Raw genomic sequence first — 14,589 nt, forward strand, 5'->3', positions numbered from 1 at the left:
TCTCACCTCCTACAGGCCAGTCTCACCTCCTACAGGCCAGTCTCACCTCCTACAGGCCAGTCTCACCTCCTACAGGCCAGTCTGACCTCCTACAGACCAGTCTGACCTCCTACAGTCCAGTCTGACCTCCTACAGGCCAGTCTCACCTCCTACAGACCAGTCTCACCTCCTACAGGCCAGTCTCACCTCCTACAGGCCAGTCTCACCTCCTACAGACCAGTCTCACCTCCTACAGGCCAGTCTCACCTCCTACAGGCCAGTCTCACCTCCTACAGGCCAGTCTCACCTCCTACAGGCCAGTCTCACCTCCTACAGACCAGTCTCACCTCCTACAGGCCAGTCTCACCTCTTACAGGCCAGTCTCACCTCCTACAGACCAGTCTCACCTCCTACAGGCCAGTCTCACCTCCTACAGACCAGTCTCACCTCCTACAGGCCAGTCTCACCTCCTACAGGCCAGTCTCACCTCCTACAGACCAGTCTCACCTCCTACAGGCCAGTCTCACCTCCTACAGGCCAGTCTCACTGTTGATTGTGGATTCAAGTATTACTGACACACTTCTACCACTTATAGTGAAAGAAGCTCAGACTGGCTTCATTAAGGTTCATAATTCATCCAAGAACATCAGAAGGCTACTAAACAAGGGGGCGTCCGGGTGGCGTGGCGGTCTATTCTGTTGCCTATCAACATGGAGATCGCCAGATCGAATCCCCGTGTTACCTCCGGCTTAGTCGGGAGTCCCCACAGACACAACTGGCCGTGTCTGCAGGTGGGAAGCCGGATGTGGGTATGTGTCCTGGTCGCCGCACTAGCGCCTCCTCTGGTCAGTCAGGGCACCTGTTCGGGGGGAGGGGGAATTGGGGGGAATAGCGTGATTTTCCCATGTGCTACATCCCCCTGGTGAAACTCCTCACTGTCAGGTGAAAAGAAGCGGCTGGTGACTCCACATGTATGGGAGGAGGAGACGTGGTAGTCTGCAGTCTCCCCAGATCAGCAGAGGGGGTGGAGCAGAGACCGGGACGGCTCAGAAGAGTGGGGTGATTGGCCAAGTTCAATTTGGAAGGAAAAGGGGGGGGGGGATTCACCATATGAGGGAACTGGGAGAGAAGTGGGGCAGCCATTACGTAACCTTTCTAACCGCCACACATTCCTATGACACACACCCCTGCGCTCGGACTCGGCTGCTCGGACTCGGCAGCGTGTCACTCGGCAGCGTGTCACTGGGCAGCGTGTCACTCGGCTGCTCGGACTCGGCAGCGTGTCACTCGGCTGCTCGGACTCGGCAGCGTGTCACTCGGCAGCGTGTCACTCGGCAGCGTGTCACTCGGCAGCGTGTCACTGGGCAGCGTGTCACTGGGCAGCGTGTCACTCGGCTGCTCGGACTCGGCAGCGTGTCACTCGGCAGCGTGTCACTGGGCAGCGTGTCACTCGGCAGCGTGTCACTCGGCTGCTCGGACTCGGCAGCGTGTCACTCGGCTGCTCGGACTCGGCAGCGTGTCACTCGGCAGCGTGTCACTGGGCAGCGTGTCACTCGGCAGCGTGTCACTTAGCTGTACAAGTTGAGCTAAAAGCTTTATGAAACATTCAGGGGAGGACTGGCATGGAGGTGGTGTGGTACTCACCCTCCGGCCTTCCAGGAACTTGAGAGCGGTGCCGATGTTTGAAACCCAGTGGATCCTCTTCAGCTGGCGGCCTTGTTCACAGGGCTGGAACCACAGAAGAAGAAGATCACGAACAACACAAGCACCACTTCATTCACTCTCTGTCCCCAGCTGATCTGTCAACCAGCTATCTATCCCAGCATGCACTGGGCCAAAGGTAGGAGGACACCCTGGACTATGACAGGACACACACACACACACACATCATTCACCCCTATGGACCATTTATTAGAGTCCAGTTTCAGAAGTCCCTGTTCCAGATGTTCTTTTTAACAATTAACACAAAAGACAACACAATGATTTAAAAAAAAGAACAGTCCGGGTGGCATGATGGTCTATTCCGTTGTCTACCAACGCAGGGATCAGCGGTTCGAGTCCCCGTGTTACCTCCGGCTTGGTCAGGCGTCCCTACAGACACAACTGGCCGTGTCTGCGGGTGGGAAGCCGGATGTGGGCATGTGTCCTGGTTGCCGCACTAGCGCCTCCTCTGGTCGGTCGGGGCGCCTGTTCGGGGGGGAGGGGGAACTGGGGGGAATAGCGTGATCCTCCCACGTGCTACGTCCCCCTGGTGAAACTCCTCATGGTCAGGTGAAGAGAAGCGGCTGTTGACTCCACATGTATGGGAGGAGACATGTGGTAGTCTGCAGCCCTCCCCGGATCAGCAGAGGGGGTGGAGCAGAGACCGGGACGGCTCGGGAGAGTGGGGTAATTGGCCGGATACAATTTGGGAGAAGGGGGGGGGGCAAAAAGAAAAAAGAACAGATGAAATAGTAAAATATGAAGATAAAACAGGCTCAGAACAAGGAGATAGAACAGGACAGTCTATAAGACAGAACACAGAATCTGCCAAGCAGAGAAAGAAAAAGAAAAGACACATCAGAGGGGGTGGTGTACTGGATGTACACTACTTGAAGTACACTATATGTTCACTGTATGTATAGTGTATATATACTGCATGTATAGTGTATATATAATGTGTGTATAGTGCATATATACTGTATGTAAACTGCATGTATAGTGTATATATACTGTAGTTATGGTGTATATACACTGTATGTATAGTGTATGTATAGTGCATAATGAGACTTTTGGATTTGTCCACCATTAATGACACTGAAGGTGTAGATGACAAGCTGGAGCTGTATGTCCAGAATGGAGAAAAGGATGGATGACTGAAAATGAAACCTACCTATGGACTACATGAACAGTAATGATAAACTAGAGGGATGTAGACCTCAAAAGTGACAAGCTCCTCCTGTAAGTAGACTACATGACAAGCTCCTCCTGTAACTATGGAGTATGTGAACACTAAGGATAAACTAGAGGGATGTAGACCTCAGGAATGACAAGCTCCTCCTGTAACTATGGAGTATGTGAACAGTAAGGATAAACTAGAGGGATGTAGACCTCAGGAATGACAAGCTCCTCCTGTAACTAGACTACATGAACACTAAGGATAAACTAGAGGGATGTAGACCTCAGAAGTGACAAGCTCCTCCTGTAACTAGACTACATGAACACTAAGGATAAACTAGAAGCATGTAGACATTAGGAATGACAAGCTCCTCTTGTAACTATGGAGTATGTGAACACTAAGGATAAACTAGAGGCATGTAGACCTCAGGAATGACAAGCTCTTCTTGTAACTATGGAGTACGTGAACAGTAAGGATAAACTAGAGGGATGTAGACCTCAGGAATGACAAGCTCCTCCTGTAACTAGACTACATGAACAGTAAGGATAAACTAGAGGCATGTAGACCTCAGGAATGACAAGCTCCTCCTGTAACTAGACTACATGAACAGTAAGGATAAACTAGAGGGATGTACACCTCAGGAATGACAAGCTCCTCCTGTAACTGGACTACATGAACACTAAGGATAAACTAGAGGGATGTAGACCTCAGAAGTGACAAGCTCCTCCTGTAACTAGACTACATGAACACTAAGGATAAACTAGAGGGATGTAGACCTCAGGAATGACAAGCTCCTCCTGTAACTAGACTACATGAACACTAAGGATAAACTAGAGGCATGTAGACCTCAGGAATGACAAGCTCCTCTTGTAACTATGGAGTATGTGAACACTAACGATAAACTAGAGGGATGTAGACCTCAGGAATGACAAGCTCCTCCTGTAACTAGACTACATGAACAGTAAGGATAAACTAGAGGGATGTAGACCTCAGGAATGACAAGCTCCTCCTGTAACTAGACTACATGAACACTAAGGATAAACTAGAGGGATGTAGACCTCAGGAATGACAAGCTCCTCCTGTAACTAGACTACATGAACACTAAGGATAAACTAGAGGCATATAGACCTCAGGAATGACAAGCTCCTCCTGTAACTATGGAGTATGTGAACACTAAGGATAAAGTAGAGGGATGTAGACCTCAGGAATGACAAGCTCCTCCTGTAACTAGACTACATGAACACTAAGGATAAACTAGAGGGATGTAGACCTCAGGAATGACAAGCTCCTCCTGTAACTATGGAGTATGTGAACACTAAGGATAAACTAGAGGGATGTAGACCTCAGGAATGACAAGCTCCTCCTGTAACTATGGACTACATGAACACTAAGGATAAACTAGAGGGATGTAGACCTCAGGAATGACAAGCTCCTCCTGTAACTATGGAGTATGTGAACACTAACGATAAACTAGAGGGATGTAGACCTCAGGAATGACAAGCTCCTCCTGTAACTAGACTACATGAACAGTAAGGATAAACTAGAGGGATGTAGACCTCAGAAGTGACAAGCTCCTCCTGTAACTAGACTACATGAACAGTAAGGATAAACTAGAGGGATGTACACCTCAGGAATGACAAGCTCCTCCTGTAACTGGACTACATGAACACTAAGGATAAACTAGAGGCATGTATACCTCAGGAATGACAAGTTCCTCCTGTAACTAGACTACATGAACAGTAAGGATAAACAAGAGGGATGTAGACCTCAGGAATGACAAGCTCCTCCTGTAACTATGGACTACATGAACACTAAGGATAAACTAGAGGGATGTAGACCTCAGGAATGACAAGCTCCTCCTGTAACTATGGAGTATGTGAACACTAACGATAAACTAGAGGGATGTAGACCTCAGGAATGACAAGCTCCTCCTGTAACTAGACTACATGAACAGTAAGGATAAACTAGAGGGATGTAGACCTCAGAAGTGACAAGCTCCTCCTGTAACTAGACTACATGAACAGTAAGGATAAACTAGAGGCATGTAGACCTCAGGAATGACAAGTTCCTCCTGTAACTAGACTACATGAACACTAAGGATAAACTAGAGGCATGTAGACCTCAGAAGTGACAAGCTCCTCCTGTAACTAGACTACATGAACAGTAAGGATAAACTAGAGGCATGTAGACCTCAGGAATGACAAGTTCCTCCTATAACTAGACTACATGAACAGTAAGGATAAACTAGAGGCATGTATACCTCAGGAATGACAAGTTCCTCCTGTAACTAGACTACATGAACAGTAAGGATAAACAAGAGGGATGTAGACCTCAGGAATGACAAGTTCCTCCTGTAACTAGACTACATGAACAGTAAGGATAAACTAGAGGCATGTATACCTCAGGAATGACAAGTTCCTCCTGCAACTAGACTACATGAACAGTAAGGATAAACTAGAGGGATGTAGACCTCAGGAATGACAAGCTCCTCCTGTAACTAGACTACATGAACAGTAAGGATAAACTAGAGGCATGCAGACCTCAGGAATGACAAGCTCCTCCTGTAACTAGACTACATGAACAGTAAGGATAAACTAGAGGGATGTAGACCTCAGGAATGACAAGCTCCTCCTGTAACTAGACTACATGAACACTAAGGATAAACTAGAGGGATGTAGACCTCAGAAGTGACAAGCTCCTCCTGTAACTAGACTACATGAACAGTAAGGATAAACTAGAGGCATGTAGACCTCAGGAATGACAAGCTCCTCCTGTAACTAGACTACATGAACACTAAGGATAAACTAGAGGCATGTAGACCTCAGAAGTGACAAGCTCCTCCTGTAACTAGACTACATGAACAGTAAGGATAAACTAGAGGCATGTAGACCTCAGGAATGACAAGTTCCTCCTGTAACTAGACTACATGAACAGTAAGGATAAACTAGAGGCATGTATACCTCAGGAATGACAAGTTCCTCCTGCAACTAGACTACATGAACAGTAAGGATAAACTAGAGGGATGTAGACCTCAGGAATGACAAGCTCCTCCTGTAACTAGACTACATGAACAGTAAGGATAAACTAGAGGCATGCAGACCTCAGGAATGACAAGCTCCTCCTGTAACTAGACTACATGAACAGTAAGGATAAACTAGAGGGATGTAGACCTCAGGAATGACAAGCTCCTCCTGTAACTAGACTACATGAACACTAAGGATAAACTAGAGGGATGTAGACCTCAGAAGTGACAAGCTCCTCCTGTAACTAGACTACATGAACACTAAGGATAAACTAGAGGCATGTAGACCTCAGGAATGACAAGCCCCTCTTGTAACTATGGAGTATGTGAACACTAACGATAAACTAGAGGGATGTAGACCTCAGGAATGACAAGCTCCTCCTGTAACTAGACTACATGAACACTAAGGATAAACTAGAGGGATGTAGACCTCAGGAATGACAAGCTCCTCTTGTAACTATGGAGTATGTGAACACTAACGATAAACTAGAGGGATGTAGACCTGAGGAATGACAAGCTCCTCCTGTAACTAGACTACATGAACAGTAAGGATAAACTAGAGGGATGTAGACCTCAGGAATGACAAGCTCCTCCTGTAACTAGACTACATGAACACTAAGGATAAACTAGAGGGATGTAGACCTCAGGAATGACAAGCTCCTCCTGTAACTATGGAGTATGTGAACACTAAGGATAAACTAGAGGGATGTAGACCTCAGGAATGACAAGCTCCTCCTGTAACTATGGACTACATGAACACTAAGGATAAACTAGAGGGATGTAGACCTCAGGAATGACAAGCTCCTCCTGTAACTATGGAGTATGTGAACACTAACGATAAACTAGAGGGATGTAGACCTCAGGAATGACAAGCTCCTCCTGTAACTAGACTACATGAACAGTAAGGATAAACTAGAGGGATGTAGACCTCAGGAATGACAAGCTCCTCCTGTAACTATGGAGTATGTGAACAGTAAGGATAAACTAGAGGGATGTAGACCTCAGGAATGACAAGCTCTACCTGTAACTAGACTACATGAAAACTAAGGATAAACTAGAGGGATGTAGACCTCAGGAATGACAAGCTCCTCCTGTAACTAGACTACATGAACACTAAGGATAAACTAGAGGCATGAAGACCTCAGGAATGACAAGCTCCTCCTGTAACTACTGATGGCTACAGAACATTACAAACGGTGTGATGACGGGACATTACGTCTTCCTGATGTCTCCATGAAGGCAGACAGTGTCAGCCTGTCTGTGGTGCTTTAACATAACTCACCAGTCTCTGTCCTGACAGGACCTCCAGCAGAGCCAGCAGCTTCAGCCCATCCTTGATGTCTTCAAAGAGGTCGTTGACCTCCAGCGGTGGTTTACGCTGACGGAGAGAGGACACTGTTGTCACCAACCAAAGAGAAACCATCACTTTATTCTCATCCTGTCACAGTTTCAGATCAGGACATTTTGAGGAGAATCATGCTAACCCCCCCCTTTTTCCCCCCCAATTGTACCCGTCCAATTACTCCACTTTTCCGAGCCATCCCGGTCTCTGCTCCACCCCCTCTGCTGATCCGGGGAGGGCTGCAGACTACCACATGTCTCCTTCCATACATGTGGAGTCACCAGCTGCTTCTTTTCACCTGACAGTGAGGAGTTTCACCAGGGGGACGTAGTGTGTGGGAGGATCACGCTGTTCCCCCCAGTTCTCTCTCCCCCCTGAACAGGCGTCCCCGATGGACCAGAGGAGGCCCTAGTGCAGCGACCAAGACACATACCTACATCCGGCTTCCCACCTGCAGACACGGCCAATTGTGTCTGTAGGGACGCCCGACCAAGCCGCATGTAACACGAGGATTCAAACCAGCGATTCCCGTGTTGGTAGGCAACTGAATAGACCGCAACGCCACCTGGACGCGCCGAAACGTGCTAAATTCTATTGATTTAGATGAATGACTGCCAGCTGAATCCTACTGGGCTCAAACGTACAGCCCTCCCATAGACATGCATACTGTTTTATGTATTTATCCAAATACGCGTTTTGGGCATGATGCTCTTCATCAGCATGATGCTCTTCATCAGCATGCCAACAGTGAAAAGCCAACGCAGGTATTAACGTGCATATATAGTAAACCTGATGCAACAGGTCAAACCACATGAGAGATCAGTGACCAGTCATGAGAGAGCTGAATTAAAAAAACAAACCAGGATTCCTGATCAGGACTCTGAGGCGTCAGCGACTGTAAATGGTGGCTCCAAGGAGACTGTTTTTTTAAAGCAGGAGGAATTCTATTAGCGTCAATGCCCATTTGCCTTAATTCACTCAAACTGTTTGTGCCTATTAAAATGTGGAGCTACTGGGGCATCCGGGTGGCGTGGTGGTCTATTCCATTGCGTACCAACATGGGGATCACCGGTTCGAATCCCCGTGTTACCTCCGGCTTGGTCGGGCATCCCTACAGACACAATTGGCCGTGTCTGCGGGTGGGAAGCCAGATGTGGGTGTGTGTCCTGGTTGCTGCACTAGCGCCTCCTCTGGTCAGTCTGGGCACCTGTTCAGGGTGGAGGGGGAACTGGGGGAATAGCATGAGCCTCCCATGTGCTACGTCCCCCTGGTGAAACTCCTCACTGTCAGGTGAAAAGAAGCGGCTGGTGACTCCACATGTATGGGAGGAGATGTGGTAGTCTGCAGCCTTCCCCGGATCAGCAGGAGGGGAGGGGGGTGCAGCAGCGACCGGGATGGCTTAGAACGTTGGGGTAATTGGCCGGACACAATTGGGGAGAAAAGGGGAGAAAAAAGTCCAAAAAATAAAAAATTGTGGCGCTACTTGATGAATAAACAATAAAGTAAAATACAACAATATTAATGATTATAGGAATGCTTTCCTGACATGTTTTGAATGTTTTTTCAAATCAGCCAACCACCAAACCATCCTGCTGTGACTGATAATGTCTTTGAGCTTTTATTCCAAAGTATGGAAGCCCATTAGTATTCCTAGTGGCTCCCAGTGAGGAGGAGAAACAAAAAGCCCCCCCCCCCCAGCTTGTTCACAGGAGGCCAGCTACCTAGCTAGCACAGAGAGACCTCCTCAGACCTATCCCCTCCTGAAATGACATCCATTCCCTAGCTCTTCTTTTCCATATCGGCACAATCTCAGAGAGCCACACCTGGGACAACCCAGACGAGCAGAGCAGATGTGCACATCTGCATGGTGGAGCGGGGCTTTAATTAAGAGCGCCTCTCGCCATGGGAATTCTTCATCGGGCATGTGAAACGGGTCAGTTAACAGCTCGACACGTCGCCTGACAGGAGGCAGCTGGCCATCTTTCTGGGCCACGGCAGTGTGAAGAGGCAGTTTTCTGCCCGGGGTTCAGGACATTAAAGTGCTTTTTTATCCTCTAGTTTCAAGGGAAGTGTTGAAGTAACGTAAAGCAGTCCTGTCAGTTAGTCTGCCTCCTCTCAGATGAGTCGACTGGTTGTGGTGCTTTCGTCTCTCTAATACGTTTCTGTTACGGCTTCCTTTTTTATTCTGAAAACAAAAATTAAATCAGAGCTGGGGGACAAAGTTGTGGTTGGATCTACAATTCAGGACCACAGAGAGCTTCCAATGTTGAGACACCTAAAGTTACAGTCTTGAAGATTCATAAGCAAGCTGTCACTGGTGTATTTTACACAACTGTACTTCTGGGTTCACTAGGGGTGTAAAAAAATATCGATATACTCGAGTATCACGGTATTATCTTTTGTGATACTGTATCGATTCTCAAAACCACCATATGGAGTTTTAATTGTTCACACGTAAAAGTTTTGTGTTGTATGCGACCCACGACCGCTAGATAACAGTGTTGTAATCTATTTTCAGCCATTTGACTCTTCCACTCCAACGCAACAACGTAAACTAAGACAGGAAGTAGCATAAGCACAAAGAACACAGGCCTATGACACCACAATACATCACCTTTCTTACAGCATCACAATATATCACCTTTCTTACAATATCGCAATATATGGCCTTTCTTACAGTATCACAATGTATCACCTTTCTTACAGTATCACAACATATCACCTTCCTTACAGTATCACAACATATCACCTTTCTTACAGTATATATTGTGATACATTGAATCATAACCATTGTATCGTGAGACGTATCGTATCGCCAGATTCTCACCAGTACACAGCCCTAGACTTCACAAGATGGGCATTTTCTTAGTAATAATGACTGTTAGATGGGACTTTACCAAGAACATTTATTTTATGATTTATATGATTTTATGATAAATCTATTAAAGTGAAATTACTGCTAGTTATATAAATACTATTACTATGATCACTCAAACTACAGTTTGTCTTTTCTTTAAATAGAATTTTTTTTCTTTTGGAGCTTTGTCACCAAAATTCACAACCTGACAAACAGAAAGCCTCTACAGTGCAAATGATCCCAACCTGGACCACCCAACACATCAGATGCCGACCCCCCAGCCTCAAAACAGTACAAATGATCCCACCCTGGACCACCCAACACATCAGACACCGACCCCCCAGCCTCAAAACAGTACAAATGATCCCAGCCTGGACCACCCAACACATCAGACACCGACCCCCCAGCCTCAAAACAGTACAAATGATCCCACCCTGGAACACCCAACACATCAGACACCGACCCCCCAGCCTCAAAACAGTACAAATGATCCCACCCTGGAACACCCAACACATCAGACGCTGACCCCCCCAGCCTCAAAACAGTACAAATGATCCCACCCTGGAACACCCAACCCATCAGACACCGAACCCCCAGCCTCAAAACAGTACCAATGATCCCACCCTGGAACACCCAACCCATCAGACACCGAACCCCCAGCCTCAAAACAGTACCAATCATCCCACCCTGGACCACCCAACACATCAGACGCCGACCCCCCAGCCTCAAAACAGTACAAATGATCCCACCCTGGAACACCCAACACATCAGACGCCGACCCCCCAGACTCAAAACAGTACCAATGATCCCACTCTGGAACACCCAACACATCAGACACCGACCCCCCAGCCTCAAAACAGTACAAATGATCCCACCCTGGACCACCCAACACATCAGACACCGACCCCCCAGACTCAAAACAGTACCAATGATCCCACCCTGGAACACCCAACAGATCAGACGCCGACCCCCCAGCCTCAAAACAGTACAAATGATCCCACCCTGGACCACCCAACACATCAGACACCGACCCCCCAGCCTCAAAACAGTACCAATGATCCCACCCTGGACCACCCAACCCATCAGACACCGACCCCCCAGCCTCAAAACAGTACAAATGATCCCACCCTGGAACACCCAACACATCAGACACCGACCCCCCAGCCTCAAAACAGTACCAATGATCCCACCCTGGACCACCCAACACATCAGACACCGACCCCCCCAGCCTCAAAACAGTACAAATGATCCCACCCTGGAACACCCAACACATCAGACGCCGACCCCCCAGCCTCAAAACAGTACAAATGATCCCACCCTGGAACACCCAACACATCAGACGCCGACCCCCCAGACTCAAAACAGTACCAGTGATCCCACCCTGGAACACCCAACACATCAGACGCCGACCCCCCAGACTCAAAACAGTACCAATGATCCCACTCTGGAACACCCAACACATCAGACACCGACCCCCCAGCCTCAAAACAGTACAAATGATCCCACCCTGGACCACCCAACACATCAGACACCGACCCCCCAGACTCAAAACAGTACAAATGATCCCACCCTGGACCACCCAACACATCAGACGCCGACCCCCCAGACTCAAAACAGTACAAATGATCCCACCCTGGACCACCCAACACATCAGACACCGACCCCCCAGACTCAAAACAGTACCAATGATCCCACTCTGGACCACCCAACACATCAGACACCGACCCCCCAGACTCAAAACAGTACAAATGATCCCACCCTGGACCACCCAACACATCAGACGCCGACCCCCCAGACTCAAAACAGTACCAATGATCCCACTCTGGAACACCCAACACATCAGACACCGACCCCCCAGCCTCAAAACAGTACAAATGATCCCACTCTGGACCACCCAACCCATCAGACACCGACCCCCCAGCCTCAAAACAGTACAAATGATCCCAGCCTGGACCACCCAACACATCAGACGCCGACCCCCCAGCCTCAAAACAGTACCAATGATCCCAGCCTGGACCACCCAACACATCAGACACCGACCCCCCAGACTCAAAACAGTACAAATGATCCCACCCTGGACCACCCAACACATCAGACGCCGACCCCCCAGACTCAAAACAGTACAAATGATCCCACCCTGGACCACCCAACACATCAGACACCGACCCCCCAGACTCAAAACAGTACCAATGATCCCACTCTGGACCACCCAACACATCAGACACCGACCCCCCAGACTCAAAACAGTACAAATGATCCCACCCTGGACCACCCAACACATCAGACGCCGACCCCCCAGACTCAAAACAGTACCAATGATCCCACTCTGGAACACCCAACACATCAGACACCGACCCCCCAGACTCAAAACAGTACCAATGATCCCACTCTGGAACACCCAACACATCAGACACCGACCCCCCAGCCTCAAAACAGTACAAATGATCCCAGCCTGGACCACCCAACACATCAGACGCCGACCCCCCAGCCTCAAAACAGTACCAATGATCCCAGCCTGGACCACCCAACACATCAGACACCGACCCCCCAGACTCAGAACAGTACAAATGATCCCACCCTGGACCACCCAACACATCAGACGCCGACCCCCCAGACTCAGAACAGTACAAATGATCCCACCCTGGACCACCCAACACATCAGACGCCGACCCCCCAGACTCAGAACAGTACCAATGATCCCAGCCTGGACCACCCAACACATCAGACGCCGACCCCCCAGACTCAGAACAGTACAAATGATCCCACCCTGGACCACCCAACACATCAGACGCCGACCCCCCAGACTCAGAACAGTACAAATGATCCCACCCTGGACCACCCAACACATCAGACGCCGACCCCCCAGACTCAGAACAGTACCAATGATCCCACCCTGGACCACCCAACACATCAGACGCCGACCCCCCAGACTCAGAACAGTACAAATGATCCCACCCTGGACCACCCAACACATCAGACGCCGACCCCCCAGACTCAGAACAGTACCAATGATCCCACCCTGGACCACCCAACACATCAGACGCCGACCCCCCAGACTCAGAACAGTACCAATGATCCCAGCCTGGACCACCCAACACATCAGACGCCGACCCCCCAGACTCAGAACAGTACCAATGATCCCAGCCTGGACCACCCAACACATCAGACACCGACCCCCCAGACTCAGAACAGTACCAATGATCCCAGCCTGGACCACCCAACACATCAGACGCCGACCCCCCAGACTCAGAACAGTGACGGTAAATGAGTGGAAAGCTGCAGAGTAATGAATGAGATAGGAAATGACCACAAAGGAAAACCGACGGCTGGGTTAAAGTTCAGACTGAATACCTGCTTCGTACTTGACTCCTGGTGAAACCCACACAACTTTACTTCATAACAACATTCTGCTTCCCCACTAAAGACAGCAAAAGAAAGCCTCTGTATTTTATCACTGTACAGGTTACAGTGGGTGTCTTCTCTGCGTGTAACCATCCTGCTGTATAGCAGCAGGGGGCAGCTGCAGCACCCGGGGACCAACTCCAGTTCTTCTTTCCATGCCTTGCTCAGAGGCACAGGCAGGAGTATTAACCCTAACATGCATGTGTTTTTCATGGTGGGAGGAAACCCACACAGGCACAGGGAGAACCTGTAAACTCTACACAGAGGACCTGGGATGGCCTGGGATTCGAACCCAGGACCTTATATTGCTGTGAGGAACAGTGCTGACCACTGGACCACCGTGCCACACATGAAATACTCTTTCAGGAGGTCTGTTGACGAAATATCTCCTTTTAATGCGACAAAAGAAAAACATTAAATAAAAGAATCATTTCAGAGAGCTACGTCTCTTCTATGGTGGAGCAAATATGATGGAGTCATTTACACGACTCGACTTACACGTATATTTCTACACGAGTCCCAGTGGTATGCACAGACAGAGAGAGAAAAAGAGAAAGAGACAGAAGAGAGACACGGACAGGGAGAGACAGAGAGAGACATACAGACAGAGAGAATGACAGACAGAGTGATGGAGAGACACAGAGAGAGACAGACAGACAGAGAGAATGACAGACAGAGTGATGGAGAGAGAGACAGACAGACAGACAGACAGACAGTGATGGAGAGACACGGAGAGAGTGATGGAGAGAGAGAGACAGACAGAAAGAGAGAGAAAGAGGAAGAGAGCCAGAGAGAGAGCGAGAGAGAGAGAGAGAGAGAGAGAGAGAGAGAGTGAGAGGGTGAGTGAGAGTAGGCAGCAGACTCTCTCTATTGGCCCACATCATAACTGAGATTCCCCTGAAGTTTTTCCAAGCAGGTATTTTCACCTCTGTGTGAAAATCAGGGCAACAAAAGAGCTAGTTAACTTCTTATCCACTGTCCAACATGGCGTCTCAGAACCTGTCCTCAAACACAGCAACTCAAACCTGACAAAACACACACCTCATCATCCACATAGCCACACCCGTCCAGAGGAATAGTTAGGATGTTTAATGTGCAGTAGGGACACT

At 48.7% G+C, this 14,589-nt stretch overlaps 1 protein-coding gene across 2 annotated transcripts in view; it reads right to left on the reverse strand.

Annotated features, from left to right (window-relative positions):
* Positions 1-14,589, reverse strand: part of syne1b (spectrin repeat containing, nuclear envelope 1b) — a 394,236-nt gene that overhangs the window by 369,788 nt on the left and 9,859 nt on the right. For both annotated transcript variants that reach the window (XM_056296155.1, XM_056296154.1), the window contains exons 3-4: positions 7,162-7,257; positions 1,624-1,707 (exon numbers count right to left, since the gene is read on the reverse strand). In XM_056296155.1, coding sequence (XP_056152130.1) covers positions 1,624-1,707; positions 7,162-7,257 — 180 coding nt within the window. The remainder of the gene's footprint in view (positions 1-1,623; positions 1,708-7,161; positions 7,258-14,589) is intronic.

The sequence above is a fragment of the Lampris incognitus genome, chromosome 16, assembly GCF_029633865.1.
Source record: "Lampris incognitus isolate fLamInc1 chromosome 16, fLamInc1.hap2, whole genome shotgun sequence".
In the NCBI taxonomy this organism is placed as follows: Eukaryota; Metazoa; Chordata; class Actinopteri; order Lampriformes; family Lampridae; genus Lampris; species Lampris incognitus.